The following is a 15,339-nucleotide window of genomic DNA, read 5'->3' on the forward strand; positions in this document are numbered from 1 at the left end:
CATGTGTTTGTGTATCTGTGTGTAACCTCTGCTCCTCACCTCCTTCAGCACCCACCGTGTTAGGCTCCAAACAGCACAGATAAATAATGCAGAGCCCTTGCCTGGGACAGCTTGCTATTTAATTCATGCGTGCTGAAGCGAAGGGTCAGAAAAAGACTGGAAGTGGAATGTGGGAAGAATCAAACAGTAACGTTCTGTCTTTGCAAGTCATGGTCATTAAAGATGGAATGGGGGAATGTGGTGGAGTGATGAGCTCTGGTTGCTTGCTGCCCCTCTGGCACTACGCATGATATGGGGCATTCCCTTCCAGATTATTACTAATAGTGCATGTGAGGTTTTTCAGTATGGAAGTAGCTGCATCAGCTCCTGCTTCTGCACTGGTGGTGAAGATGAATCCACTATCTGTGTTAACATCAATGGCACTTTGACTGTACGGAGAACACACACAGTTACTATGGCAGTGTAAACACAAATACATACTCTGCTCCTCAGAGTGATTTCCGTGTGCTGCAAAGAACAGAGAATGCCTTCAACCAAACTCGTTTGCAAAGGGGGGATGAGATTATCTCACTTTTCAACTATTTTATAAATATTATGGAAACCAAGACTTGTTCTGAGTAACTCCAAGTCTTAGAAGATATAAAAGACCAACGCTTTGAAGCTAAAGGAATCAGACAAGGCAGGTGCTTGTTTACAGTAACTACATTCAAACCCATAATGAATGTATTTTATAAGGATATACAGAGCTTGACAGCTCTGGAAGCCAGTAGAAATTCTTTGTGAGTGCTTAGAAAGTGTTAATAAGGGAATTTAGCTGTAGTGGATGGAGAATAAGTTACAAAGAGATGGATGAATCTATAGTGAGTACTCAGTGCTGGTACTTGAGCTGCATGGATGTTTCTTTGCACTCCACGTGTTAGTGTTAGGGATTCTGGTGTTACTTTGGATGTCATGCAAAAGTAAAGAGACAGAGCCTGAGCCACATCTTTCAGCCATAGATTGTGTGAGTACTGCAGGAGCTGATCTGATGCAGCCACAAAAACAAGTGGAGATGGGCAATGCAGCATAGAAACACTGAGACTGTTTGGAATCCCTCCCTCCAAACTTCAGTGGGGGGCTGAGAAAATTGATTAAGCCTCCACAGACATTGGTGTCTTTGTGAATTAAGGTGATGTGTCTGAATGTGTCACTAACGCTGCATGGCAGAGGACAGTGATCTCTGCATCCAGACCCCAACACGCCCGATATCTCAGGGAGAGGTGAGGGAAGCAGAAAGGAGGAGCAGCTCATTGCATGGGGATGTTTTATCACCTCTTCTCTGCCTTTCCCCACTGAGCACAGATAGTCCTGACTGCTCTCTGTTGTCTGCTTGAATCACATCAATTTAAAAGGGTTATAAGAGGCTGCCTTTAACCAAAGCTTTTCTTACATCTCCTTGTCCCTCTCCTTTCCTGGATGTATCCAGAGAATCATCTCATTGGAGACCCGTTTCCACTTTGAGGACCCAAAGGGGAATATCCACTTAGCAATTAAAGAACAAATGGGGTTAAGAAGATGCTGGATGTCACCCCAGCCCTGCCACCACCATCTGCCCTCCCTGCAGGGCTGTTGTGTGCTCAGATATCTATAGGAACATCTCATCTAATGCTAAGAAACAACCAAATAACAGCAAATAGATAATAACCAAATAGACTCAGCCACTTATTTTGCCTTATAAATGCAAACAGGATGAACGAATTGCATTCTGACTGCAGACCACCGCACACTGAGGCTTCCTGGAGGTGTCAGGATGACAAGCAGCGTGTGGTTGAGGTGCATTGCTGCACTGTGGCTTTATTTTGCAGCGTTTTTATGCAGGACAGATCAGAGCACACATAGATAAGCACAGCCTGATAACACACATTGATAAGCACAGATAACACACAGCGCAATGCGCCTATAGCGCCCCCTAGCGGTGCGGCGGGCGCTGAATTCTCGCGTGATAAAGCGAGCGATCTCTTCCGGCTCTCAAGATGGCGGCCCCCGTTGAAGGCCGGTTCCGCACCCGCGATGTGCTGCTGCCCGGCGGCCCGTCTGATTTCGGCTCGTTGCTGTTATCGCCTCCGGTTCTGGCGGGGCTGGAGGCGGCTGGCTTCCATAGACCGTCTCCTGTGCAGCTAAAGGCCATTCCGCTGGGACGCTGTGGGCTGGGTGAGCGGTAGGCCTCGGGGGTGTGAGAGGGCCTTCCCTTTGATATCAATGGGTTCTGGGGGGTGTGAGAGGCCTTTCCCATTGATATATATGGGTTCTGGGGGTGTGAGAGGGCCTACCCATTGATATATATGGGTTCTGGGGGTGTGAGAGGGCCTTCCCGTTGATATATATGGGTTTTGGGGGGTGTGAGAGGCCTTTCCCATTGATATATATGGGTTCTGGGGGTGTGAGAGGCCCTTCCCATTGATATCTATGGGTTCTGTGGGGTGTGAGATGTCCTTCCCATTGATATCTATGGGTTTTGGGGGGTGTGAGAGGCCTTTCCCATTGATATCTATGGGTTCTGGGGGGTGTGAGAGGCCTTTCCCATTGATATATATGAGTTCTTTTTAGATCTCATCGTACAGGCCAAGTCCGGTACCGGTAAAACCTGTGTCTTCTCCACCATCGCTTTGGATTCGCTGCTGCTGGACAGCACAGCCACACAGGTGAGACCCGGTACAGAACCTGGTTCTGAGGCCTTATGGTGGTGGTCTCTTCATGTTGTGGAAGGGGCATTCTGTTCTATGGGGCTCTTTTCGTTCTGTGTGCACCTATAGAAGTTATCCCCTTCCTTCTTCTTCTTTGTATTCTAACGCCTGCTGTATTACTTTCATAGCTAAGAACATATCCGAGCCCTTCGTATGTTGCATATAAACAGCTGTATTTGAAGTCTGAGCACCTCCCTTATGAGGGCAGGCTGAGAGAGCTGGGGTTCTTCAGCCTGACAGGCCCTTATATCAGCCTTCCACTACTTGGTGGGTTCTCCTATAGGAAAAGCAGGGAGGGGTGTTTTATAAGGGCTTATAGTGACAGGATGGAGGGAAATGCTTTTAAAGTGGAGATATAGAATCATAGAATTACCTGGGTTGGAAAAGACCTTGAAGATCATCAAGTCCAACCGCAGCCTAACCAGTATCCTAACCCTAAAAACCCTCCACTAAATCATATCCCTGAGCACCACAAAGGCTAGATATTAAGAGGAATATCTTTAATGTGAGGGTGGTGAGACACTGGTACAGGTTGCCCAGTGAGGTTGTGGAGGTTCCCTCTCTGGAAGGCCAAGCTGGATGGGGATGTGATTAACCTGGGCTAGTGGGAGGTGTCCCTGCCTATAGCAGAGGATTTAGGACTAGATGATCTTAAAGGTCCCTTCCAGCCCAAACCGTCCTGTGGTTCTAAATCATCACAACTTGACATGCTTTGATCTTACAAGCTGTTCTGTGGCTTTCAAACACAGCTGTTTGTTACTTGCAGGTTCTTATCTTGGCTCCAACTCGAGAGATCGCTGTGCAGATTCATGCTGTTATCACAACCATTGGGATCAAAATGGAAGGTTTGGAATGCCATGTCTTCATTGGGGGTACTCCTTTGAGCCAGGATAAAGTCCGACTAAAGAAATGCCACATAGCAGTTGGCTCTCCAGGTATGGGCATGCTTCACATAGCTTAAACTTCAAGTCAATATTTGAGAAGCTAAGTTTACTTGTATTTCTTCATGTGTAGGTCGAATAAAACAGCTCATAGAGTTGGACTACTTGAATACTGCCAGTATCCGGCTCTTCATTCTTGATGAAGCAGACAAGCTGCTGGAAGAAGGCAGCTTTCAGGAGCAGATCAAGTGAGAAAACCACTTACCCTGTGTATTTATCTGCAGATTAGATTAATCTTCGTTATTCATTCCCATTTTTGTCTCTCATAGTTGGATTTACTCTTCACTGCCAGCCAATAAACAGATGCTTGCTGTTTCAGCTACTTACCCTGAATCATTAGCTAATGCATTGACAATGTACATGAGAGAACCAACGTTTGTGAGGTTGAATCCTACTGATCCGAGTCTCATTGGTGAGTTGTGTTTATTGATCATGTTGTCAATAGATTGTGAGCAGTGTATTGAGACCAAAGCATGTCTTCACAGTTTTGGATTCTTTCTGTGTTTCTTCCATTTAAGAAAAAACATATCCTATAAGGTTTTATTTGGTGTATATGTTTGCATTTAAAAGTCTTTGCCAATGTGTTAAAGCAGCTAAAATAGCAGTTTAGCTTTCATGTCTTTATGGGAATCCTTAATCTAATGACTGTCTTGGTTTCATGCTCAGGGCTGAAGCAGTATTATAAAATAGTGAATTCCCATCCACTTCCACATAAAACATTTGAGGAAAAAACCCAGCACCTGCAAGAGTTGTTCAGCAAGATTCCATTTAATCAAGCATTGGTCTTCTCGAATTTGCATAGCAGGTAATAAACCCATTCAAGGATGAATTTGCGTCTTTTTTTAACACCTTTTTTAAAGATCTCAAAGCAATGTGCAGGTTTCTGAGATACAGAACAGAAATGTTGGAATAGTCTGAAATATTAACAGTAAAACTTCAGCACGGAAGTACATTAGATTACATTGAGTCCTATTATCTGTTGCTCATGTCTGTTTATAAAGGAACTGTCCATAAGATGATAGTAGAGTCCTTGCCTGTAAAGAACAGTGTTGTGTTAAGGAACATACATGGGCTGTTATATGTGCACTCATAATTACTGTTTTTATTGTGTATATTCTATTAGGGCTCAACATCTAGCTGAAATACTAACATCCAGAGGCTTTCCTGCTGAGTGCATTTCAGGTAAGCCTGTTTAGAACTTTCTGTTGGTTGAAATGGTGTGTAAATATGACCTAACATAAGAAGATACATCTTGAAAGCTTGATTTGCATGGCCTCTGTTTGAATAACTAAGAAGAGCAATAGAATCTTCATGGTCTCTAAGACTTGAATGTTAGTTCAATTTTTGCTTTGATGAAGCTTGCAGCCTTCTAGTTTGTTGGGGAATCACATTATGAATGCTTGCCCAAGTGTATTTATTTTCTTGCTTGTCTTGCTTATTATATTTACTGATTTAGAATAGATGTTTGAGGAAGTTTCTCTTGAGCTTACCTCTCATATCATCTATAGTTTATAAAGTAATGTTTTCTAGGAGTTATAAAGGCATAAATCTGTTGAACATAAGCTATTTGTTTTTCCCCCCTAGGCAGCATGAATCAAAGCCAGCGGCTTGATGCTATGGCTAAATTAAAGCAATTCCACTGTAGAGTTCTGATATCCACAGACTTGGTGAGTTGGTGTTTCATAGTGTATGTGACTGCTGCAAACAAAACCATTTCAGAACCAATTAGACTAGAATACAGACGTGCTATTCAAGTGTTTGATTTGAGGACTGGGTGGGATTAGGTTTTCCTTAGTGCAATATACCCACAGTACAACTTCACATAGAGCAGTGGTTATGTTTGAAGCACTCAGCCATAATTCTTACATTCCAATGCAGGATGTTTGTTCTCTGTGTAGACTCACTGGAAAATTGTAGATGCTTTATAGCGTATTGCAACAACTCGAGTTACTACATGAGCAGTTGCTCCCAAATGTGTTGCATTTAAAAACATCTTTTTAAGCACGTTCACTTACTATCCCCTTTTGACTTTGTTTTCTTGAGACATCGCGTGGAATTGATGCTGAAAAGGTGAATCTGGTCATCAATCTGGATGTTCCTCTAGACTGGGAAACATACATGCATCGTATTGGCAGAGCTGGCCGCTTTGGTAAGAACACTGTCATGTGGTTTTCTCGAGGTTGCACCAGTTCTGCTGGGTCTAGTGAGGTGATTATACTTTGTTTTGTACCACAGGAACTTTAGGTTTATCTGTGACCTATTGCTGCCGTGGAGAGGAGGAAAACATGATGATGAAAATTGCTCAGAAATGTAACCTATGGCTTCTTCCTTTACCTGGTATGTTCTGTCTTGTGAATGCAGCTGTATCTATCCATCCATATATATACGTTTCTCCTATTTATTTCTGCTGTTCATTCAAGACTTCAGGTTTGACGTGAATATTTGCTGAATTAACTTTGGTACTGTCAGGATTTATCCTCAGTGCTTGTGACCACTTGTGTAACTGTTGCAATAATGCAAAGGAATAGAGAATGTCTGCAGTGCATGCCTGTACATGGAGACAGGAACTCGAAATCCAGCTGTTTCTTATAATTACAGAACTCCAGGAACTTTTAGAAACTTAGTATTAAGCCTTTCTGCATTTGACTTCAGTATTCATTTGAATTCCAGAAGGGAGGATGCATGTAATCGAGTGCTTGCTTGTTGCCCTTTTGTGCAGAGCCTATTCCTCCTGGAATGATGGATCAGTTTGAAGATTGGGATGTTGAAGTCAAACCTGTTGTACACACAGGGGCTTCTGTGAATTCTGACACCGTGTGTCTTAAACCAGAAGAACCAGTACTTCAGCCTGTCCAAAATAATTCTACAGAGGTACCTCAGCCTCCTTCTAACCTTCCAGTTGGTAATTCTTCTGAAGAGAAGCCAAAAGATGCTTTGGAACAAAAGCAGGTGAAGAAATACACAAATTCTGCTAAGGTGGGAAAAAGCAGCAGGAACTCCCAAACCTCCAACTGCAATACAAAGCAGAAAAATCAGGTAGAAGCTGTTTCCAGAACAGCTGAGCAGAGTAACACAGAGGTTCCAGATGAGGAAGCCTTCAAAAGAAATCTGCCTAGAATTCCATGCTTATCATCCTTCAAAAACCAACAGAGCAGTCCTTGGAGCTTTTCAGACTTTGTTGAGGACTATGAATACTTTATTAAGGAAGGGTTGGAGAGAGATGTTGAAATTGTAAGAAGCTATTCAGGCCCAGGAGATCAACGTGAACTCCCCAGAAATGGTGGTATAGAGTGGAAAGAGGTGGAACATAATAGAGACACGGTAGCAAATGATCTTCTGTCTGATGACAGTGATTCTTCATACAGTTCAATGGCTTCCTCTCACAGTAGTGAAAATAACTCATGTATTGAGGCATATTCAGACAGGCAGGTAAAGAGTGATGTCCCCACTGCCTGTCAGGATCTTACAGGCTTCTGTCCCACACCGGAGAAGCTGAAGGAGCCCTCACAAGTCCCAAAGCAAAATCAGGTGAAAAAGAAAGCTCCGAAACAAAATGCCAAAGAAAAGAAAAAGCATTCCTATCAGTATACTGATACTGCCCCAAGGAAAACTGCAGATAACTGCTCCTGTGGCTCTTGGGATGATGGTGTTCCTGACTTTCCTCATGAGATGTGGAGCTATGAAGACTACTGGAAATCTTACTATCAAGCATGGCAGAACTACTATGCTGCACTTTCTCACTTTCACTACAGGAGAAGTTACAGGCACTTGATGTGGATGAATGCTTACGTCAACTCAGTGTACTTTCAGGAACTGCTGGAAGGTGGTGATTAATGTACTGGCATTGTTTAAGCAAAGTACTGTCTTTTTCTATTATCAGGCTGTGTCCAGGTAACTGTTTTATATGCATTCCAGCAGTGGTGTTGTTACAAGTTGTTAATAAAATGAAATAGCAGACAACTAAATGTTCAGCTGCAGTCTTTAAAATGCTAAGTAAACAAAAGGAAAGTTGGTTGCTTCTGTGTAAGAAACATCAATAAGGATTAAATGCAAAACAAGCCCAGCTTTCTCCACTTGATTTTTTTCCCTGGTGATTTTTGGCTGAAGATGAATTCACTGTGAGGCTGCAGAAGTTGCTTACAGTCAGAGATTGTTCTTTCCTCTAATTCCTAACCAGAGGGCACTGGTAATATGCCAGTTAATAGTGGCAGACTAAAACCTGCATCTCGATACCTGTATTGTTAATTTAAGTGCAGTTAATTAACGCTGCTTAAAGAACATTCCTAGAGCTAGATAAATGGCAAGCTGTGCAGTAGGAGATGGTTTAATTATGTATGAGATGCACAGCTGTCCTCAGGGTGCAGCGGTTTCAGACCTGCCATGCTTACAGGAAAGCTTTAATTAGAAAGGAAATTACCTGTTACTTCTAAATCTAATTTGTATTTCCTGTTTTGGTTGCTCTATTTTTTTTTTTATGTGGCTCTCTTGAAGCAGGACAAGATGAAAGTAATGGCTGGCTTAGGCTATAGACACGAGACTGACTTCATGCTCATTTTGGAACTTCATTTTTAGTACAGGTGGGATCCTTTGAGGATACTTGGTTGCTCACCTCCAGCTGCTTCCAAATCAACCTTGGGAAATACAAAATGCTTCTGTGGATAAATTCTGTTGCTCGTGAGAGTTCTTAACGTTGTTGCAATAACCCCATGCAGATCCCGTGGTGTCCCTGGCAGCACTTCAAACCTTTTTGTGCATTGTGGATATCTGTGTTTCATGCTGTGTCTTTTTGGACTGTCAGAAGAACCTCAGGTTTGCTTTAGCTCATGAGTGGTACAGGAACTCAGAGGCTTAAATAACAAGATACACCTGTTGTCTCTTTTAAGCTGGGGAGATGGTTCCCCCTGGTGGGTGTCTTGCTTTACTACATGAAAGACTGTAAATGCAGCTACTGCTTGGGTGTTAGTTTACATAGTAAGTAATTTTGTTTAAATATTATTTATTAAGCATGCCTCTAAGCCTAACAGGAACTCCCAAGACCAAAATACCTTTGAAAAGGAAGGCATAATGTGTGCTTTTAACTGTGAACTCAGGACTGTTCTTGTCTTCTCCTCCCTTTGCTGAATTTCATTGTACCATAACAAACTCCCACAGCAAGAGGGCTCTCCTGCATTGCATCTGCCTGATCTGAGTGTTCTTGTTTCCAACGTGAAGATTGGTGGGTGTCTTAACAATCAAAAGGAGGTAGCTGGTAAGAGTTTCCCTTAGGTATCTGCTTTAATGCTGTCCTATAGCATCTCAGTTATCTCTGTTCTCATCAGCTCTTGTTCAAGTAAGAGTATACTGTGTTCCAGTGCAACTCAGATTGCTGAGGCCATCACCAAAGAACCTCCCAAAAGGTTTTTAGAAGAAATCTACAGCATCATCTTGATATTTGTGGCACATACTCTGTTTAATCCAGATTGGATACATCAGGTACAGCAGTGGCACAAGACTCAATACTGTAAATGATATACAAGTTTTCAACATATGCACTACAATTCCAAAAGAAGACAACAGGAAACTTGGTTCTTCTAGAAAGTTGTTCTCAAATGAAGCTACCTGCAGTTGTATACGGTACATTTTGTATCTGTCCTCTGATGTTTGTAAGCAAAGCCCATTTATAGTACGAAAATAGAAAACAATAAGGTTGAGAGCTTCTCGTAACATAGAACTAAAGAAAACGCTATTGGAATGCCTTATTAATTTATCAAAAATAGACCATCACCCGTGTTTTGTCAGATACTTCATTGGTCTGAGGAGCCTTTGGGAGCTCCCAGTCATGGCTGCGACAGGACCTAGAAGAGCATTGGATGTGGTGGTGAACTGCTCACCCACGCAGCTGCGTCACCTCCTGTGACTAACTCTAGTTTAAATGGAAACCAAAAAGCAACACGTGCACACACGTACATATGAAAGTAACAGACAATTGGCTGAGATCAAAAACTCAGGGAGGAATTTTCACATGGTCTTTTGTCACCTTGAACAATCTACCCATGGTTTTTCTGGCACAGTGTATTCTGCATTCTGACCATAGTACTTTCCTGGTATGCTTCAGGTCTCTCTCTGGTGTTTTGGGGACTGAGCTTCAGGTTATTATAAAATTGGCAAAGAGAGGTGAGATGATGACTTCAAGATTGCTTAGTGGTTCCTCGAGACAATGAAGAGTAGAACACTGGTTCCTGAGGCCAACTCTCCTGGCTCCAATCAGTATGCACAATGCATTGAGTTTGCTTTTAAAGTTTTCCAAGTATAAAACCACTGTAAGAGCATCTATGGCATCCATAAATGTGAAGGCTAAAACACTCAAGTTAGCTAGTGCGGTTGCTTAAAGTGTTGAAGGAAGTCTTTTGTTTTTAATCAAGTTATCAGCTTTAGAATAGATCTCATGGGTAAGTTATGCGGAAGAGGCATGTTACTTATCTAATGTTAAAAGCAGAATTAAGTCTTCAGCTCAAAGCTGTTTGTAAGCCATCCGTGACTGCTTGCTTTGTAGCTGTGCAGTCATTTGACATAAATAACATATTAAAACAAGGGTTGTTGTAAGCCATAAATTAAACCTGAGTCCAATTTGTAATGTATGTAAGATACAACACGTTTATGACCAATGTACTCAAAGAAGCCAAATAGTGGGAGAAACTTCACTTCCCTTGGCTGGCATTGATACACATCCCTTTAGCTGTCTAATCTGGGATGATAGATACTGGTTTGCAACACATTATCAGCCACGTGTTTACTTAGTTTACTTTTTCCCCATTACATTTATACAGTGATAATCATTGACACAAATAAAGGCAGCTTTCTCACCCTCTGGAAAAGAGAGTAACTTTAAAAGACATGAGAGAATGTAACAGTAATAAAGGAAAGGAAAATAAGAGCTATGGCTGAACAGCAAGGGAATAATCTTTGAGATCATTGAGATCTATTAGGCTGGAATAAGCCCTGCAGGGAGCAGTGCCAGGTGGGAAGAGAGTGAAGCAATAGAATATGCAGAAAATCCATGGAAATACTTTTCCCTCAAGAGATGGTTTTGGAAAGAAGCAAACTGCTTGGACAAAGGTGCTGCTTCTTTCATGTTTTTAGTATTGCTTTAAAGAAGGCTGGAAAAACAATCCCCTTCTAATTGCTTTATGTGCAAACAATTTGGTTTCATCTTTTTTTTTTTCCATGAGGAAAGAAAAACTCTAAGAACTTGCAAGGAATTAAAGGAGAAGGGGTAAGGTTTTCACCACGAGCTGCTGATATGCTATTGCCTTTTTTGCTGAGCAGTCTCACCAATCAGGCTGTGTTGTACCTTTCAGAAAGGTGTCAGGACTGGAATCTATCTGTGTTTCTGGATACTTCTCCTGGAGGCAGCCTACAACTGAAGAGCCCCCTCTTCCATAAGCATCAGGAATGATAAGGATTGCAGGGGTATGTGCTTTTGTTTTTATATCCATTGCAATGTGTTTGGCCCTGGGCATTCATGGTAGTGGGAGGGTGATGCAGGTAAGGCAGGACAATAATGGGAACCACTGGAGAGAACGGCCCAAGTCCTTCTGCTAAAGTTCTGCTCTAGGAATTTACAGGGTTGACTTGGCTTTATCACAGCAATGCTTTATACGTTGCTATTTAAAGGCCACGAAGAGCCCTGCAGTTCAGTAAAGCTAATTGCTTCCTTTCGCTGTAGGAAAAAGTAGCTGTTGCACAGTTCTCATACTCTTGTGTGCAAATGCCTCTTTCCTGCATTTCATTTGAGGGATGTTATGTCATGCCCTACCAACCACTGATATGCTGGCGATAGATTCTTGTCTTTGCTGTTTCAGTGAATGCACAGTGCTCCCATAATGAGGCTATAGCCGCGTTGGGCAATCCGGGGAGGTTTTGTACAAGCACGTTTTTAAGTGCTTTTGGAAGCATTACTCATTCTACTTCAGATCAGCCTATAAAGGGAGCTAATGTCTCAATTAAAAATATTTTTAGTCCTATTCCTCTAGGCTCAGACTTCCTCAGTTCTGCCTGTCTTTGTCCTCTGATAAGTCTGTGCTGAGGTACTGGCTGAGTTAATGGTAGAAGAGGCAAGGCAAGGATAGCACTGCTTTAAACTGGGACTTAACAGCCAGCCAGAAACCCAAGGACTGGCTTTCCTCCTGATTTTGCTGCTTTAAAAACATTAGAAAGCATTTGATCTATAATAGTGAAATCCACCCATTGTGCTTTAGGCAGGACTTGCCACGATTGCTATTTACAGATCAAGAAATGGGTGCACGGAGTCAAAGTGTCCCATTTATAGTGAATCATGAAACAGAAAGGCAGCACTGAGAATCCCTGCTGAGTCCCTGTCTCTTTGTAATCGTTTACTCCCATGCATTGGAAGGAACGCTGTACCCTGTCAGCACGGTGGCATTTAATGCTTGTTCTGTGCCAGTGTAAATGAGATTGTGAGGTTGAAAGTGGTGGAGAGCGAGGCCTCTGATCTACAAGGCTGAGGGTGTTCGGATGGGGAGCAGATATGATGACAAATAATGAAATTCAATAAAGCAAAGGAAGATTAAATTAAAACATCAAGAAAAATTCAATAATGGTAAGATTAACTGCAGTATAACCTACAGGAAGCAGAGAAGGCAGAGCATTTAATCATTTAAAACAGGACTAAAGGTAGTTTTGGGTAACATATTACAGCACCGGGGTCAATGACTATAAGCTGATGCAGCTACTGAAGGCTTTGCCACAGCCCTAATATTCCTAGAATGTTGTAGGTTCCTAAGGAGGGTATTGAGTTAATGCATGAGCCGCCTACTTCATAGATTAACAGGTTAGGAGTGCTAACAAAGCAGATTGCTAGCTTGTCTGTTTTAAGTCAGCATGTAGGTCTATTTATCTATACGTGTATGTGTCTGCATTTATTTATATGTGTATATGTGTATATCAGTATTACGTCAGGTTAGATTGTGACAGATGTTTAAAAAAAAAGAAAAGCATCCCTTTGCTGAAACAGCCTCAAACATGCTCTGTAGTGCTGGTAAAATCATTGTTCAGAAACAAGATAGATGAAATCTATTCTAGTGGAGGCTGCTGGGGGCTGGGTTGGTGGCCATTTGTGTGTGTTTGTGTATAGGGGGCCTTGAAGGGTGTTTGTGCATAACCACAATAGTTAGCCAGGCAGTGTATGATGGGTGGGAGGGGCTCAGGGAGTGAGAGGTGGGTGATGTGTTCTCACTCTGCCCTCCATGCTTCATATGGAAAGGGGACTTGGGAAAGGCAGAATGGAAGAAATGTTGTTATTCTTAGAGAGGGGAAAATGAGTTATGATTTGGGACCATGTATTTCCTGATAAGAAAACATTCCTAGATAGAGCTTAGAAAGAGGGGCTATGACTGAGCACACCTTAGCTAACTGTATTAGCTTCCTATAAGGGGGCAGTACCACACAGTGTTACTTACAGGTTTTGATTGCCTAGAAGTACAGGAATTATCTCAAACCAATTGTAGAATTGCAAAAAGAAAATGCTGTCTGTAACACTTGATCAAATGCTTTCCAAAATCCAGTGCTGCTCCCACTTCTCTGGTGGGTGCATGATGCACATCCTGTGCTGGGAATGGGTATCTAAAATTGCTAACCTAGTCTACCCCCAAAGTCACTGCGGCCCAGAAGTCATTGATGAGACAAATGGGAGCACCTAGACTGTGAAAAAGCCAAATAGCTCCCCGTCCATGCAAGATATTTGGCTCTGGGGTTACTTATTATCAAGTATAGATCCAGATGTTATTTGGCTACTATTTACAATGGGTTGTATGTTCAGTGCTAGCAAAGAAACTCAGTATATAGAAAACAAAAGTAAAAACACATGGGCATACGTTACAAGAAACCTCTGTCAGGCTTAAGAATGCTCGGTGCAGCTGAGTTCAGTGTTTGCTCATTCTTTGCCATTTGTGTGTACAGTAGTTAAAAAAAACAACCTATCTTTTAATGTTTTTCCTTGTTAAAAATACAGAACCGGTAGGTCTAATCACACCCTTACAAGTAAGTGATAACAGAAATAGAAAGCAGGTACCCATGTGGGACTAAAACTCTACTGCAGCCTTATTTTTTTTGTCCTGTTTGTTGCTTTTTTTTTTCTCCACAAATATGTTTTCACAGACAATAATTAGCAGACAAACACGCTGTTTGCAATTGCACTGTATTGACTTAAAAGGCGGATACAAAAGTGTCTAAGTAAAGAACGCCATCCAGGGTGAAATAGCTGTGTGTGTGTGTTTGTGCACACATGTGCTGGCACGTGCTTGTGTTTTCCTACTGTGCACCCAGCAATGAGGACGTGCTCTACCCTTTGAAATGGTAGAGCTGCTCTGACACGGCTCTGCTGCACACTCACACACACACAGGGATGGGAATAGGTTTCTGTGACAGGTGGCTTCTTTGTCTAAATCTTTTCCTATAAAAGAAAAAACAAAACGAACCAAATGTGAAGTTTTGGTTGGCTTAAAGGTTTTTCTCCATGAAGAAAAGAAAAAAAAAAAAATTCACAAAATCCATTGTTTTTCACCTTTTTTCAGTCATTTCCTCATGAATAAATATTATCCATTTAAAAACCTTTAAAAAGGTGCTGCGATACACAGTGTTATATTTCTGTTTTCTTTATTACTCTCTTGTTGCCACGACGGTTCTTTCCCTTCAGCCTCCACGGGTGCTTTCTGCCCTGTCCTATGGCACAACGTGCTCTCCATGCAGGCTTTACTATTACCAAGGCTCTTCCTCCCTCTCCTAATCCTTCCTCAGCCCACAGCACGTCCTTGAGTCTGAAGAAAGCTGCCTCGTTGGGTCTCCATCTCTAACCCGATAACCAGCCGACAGGCTTGTCCATCCAGGCACAATTTGCAGCAAGAAAGGAACATGGAGGTGTGGAGGGAGAGGGGCACCGGTCTTTCAGTCGCCTTCCGTGCATGAGACATCTTACAAGGCAGAGACCTTGACTATGTTGCTTGTGGTGGTGGTGGAAATGTTCGTGGAGTGGCTGGGGCTGCTGGGTGGAGGTCTGCTCTCACCTTCTGGTGTGAGCGCCGGCGGTGTTGGGATGCTGATGATGGCTGTGGTTATCTGGGCGGCTTTGCAGTTCGGTCGCAGCCCATCATCTGATTTCATGTTGAGACTGGAACGACTGGAAAACAGATTTAGCGGTTTGGCCCTTTTAAAAAGCAGGAAGTAGAGAGGAGAGGAATGGTGTTTATTCTCAAGCAATGCCTTATTCCTCTGAAAGAAGGGCACCAGAATACTCACCAGAATCCACTTAAATGCTCCCCCAGCTCCCTGCTAGGTGCTGTTCATTTCTACCTATCTTACACTAAGCTCACTTAACACTCCTCATGGTAAGATTCAGCTTTTCACAGGGCAGGTTGTTCCATATTTCATTCTTGTATAATTCAGAGTATATCTAAACACACCATACGGTGCACTCCATCTTTTTGGAGCACAGGTAGTTCTTTCTGAGAAAGAGATGTTGTCTTCCTTGCATTCTGAATGCCTCTTTCCGAACTGCTGTCCCTTGATCCTTTCTATTTTATTCTCTTTTTTTCCATCTCTGTGGTAGTTTCAAGGATCTGGCAGCTGGGAGCATTCTTATTAGATCTGCATCAATTGCATCCTATAATTAATTACGGAGC

General features: G+C 42.4%; 2 protein-coding genes across 7 annotated transcripts in view; one reads left to right on the top strand and one right to left on the bottom strand.

Moving 5' to 3' along the window:
- Positions 1-1,992: 1,992 nt before the first annotated feature.
- DDX20 (DEAD-box helicase 20) lies at positions 1,993-7,727 on the top strand. 2 transcript variants are annotated; one of them, XM_015885344.3, is made up of 11 exons: positions 1,993-2,190; positions 2,587-2,681; positions 3,490-3,658; positions 3,738-3,852; positions 3,934-4,076; positions 4,331-4,469; positions 4,788-4,846; positions 5,249-5,331; positions 5,708-5,813; positions 5,900-6,001; positions 6,384-7,727. In XM_015885344.3, the coding sequence occupies exons 1-11, from the start codon at positions 2,013-2,015 to the stop codon at positions 7,496-7,498; spliced, it is 2,304 nt and encodes a 767-aa protein (XP_015740830.2). In that variant the 5' UTR covers positions 1,993-2,012; the 3' UTR covers positions 7,499-7,727. The 2 variants fall into 2 exon arrangements, with proteins under 2 accessions (XP_015740830.2, XP_015740831.2); XM_015885345.2 differs by having other exon boundaries at positions 1,993-2,197; positions 6,384-7,624.
- Positions 7,728-9,094: 1,367 nt separating this feature from the next.
- KCND3 (potassium voltage-gated channel subfamily D member 3) overlaps positions 9,095-15,339 on the bottom strand; it is an 84,471-nt gene continuing 78,226 nt past the window's right edge. For 4 of the 5 annotated variants that reach the window (XM_015885346.3, XM_015885349.3, XM_015885348.3 and 1 more), the window contains exon 8: positions 9,095-14,837. In XM_015885346.3, coding sequence (XP_015740832.1) covers positions 14,633-14,837 — 205 coding nt within the window. In that variant the 3' untranslated portion in view covers positions 9,095-14,632. The remainder of the gene's footprint in view (positions 14,838-15,339) is intronic. The other variant, XM_015885350.3, reaches the window with a different exon arrangement.

The sequence above is a fragment of the Coturnix japonica genome, chromosome 38 (genome assembly GCF_054131305.1).
Source record: "Coturnix japonica strain WE chromosome 38, WE-NBRP24, whole genome shotgun sequence".
Classification (NCBI taxonomy): Eukaryota; Metazoa; Chordata; class Aves; order Galliformes; family Phasianidae; genus Coturnix; species Coturnix japonica.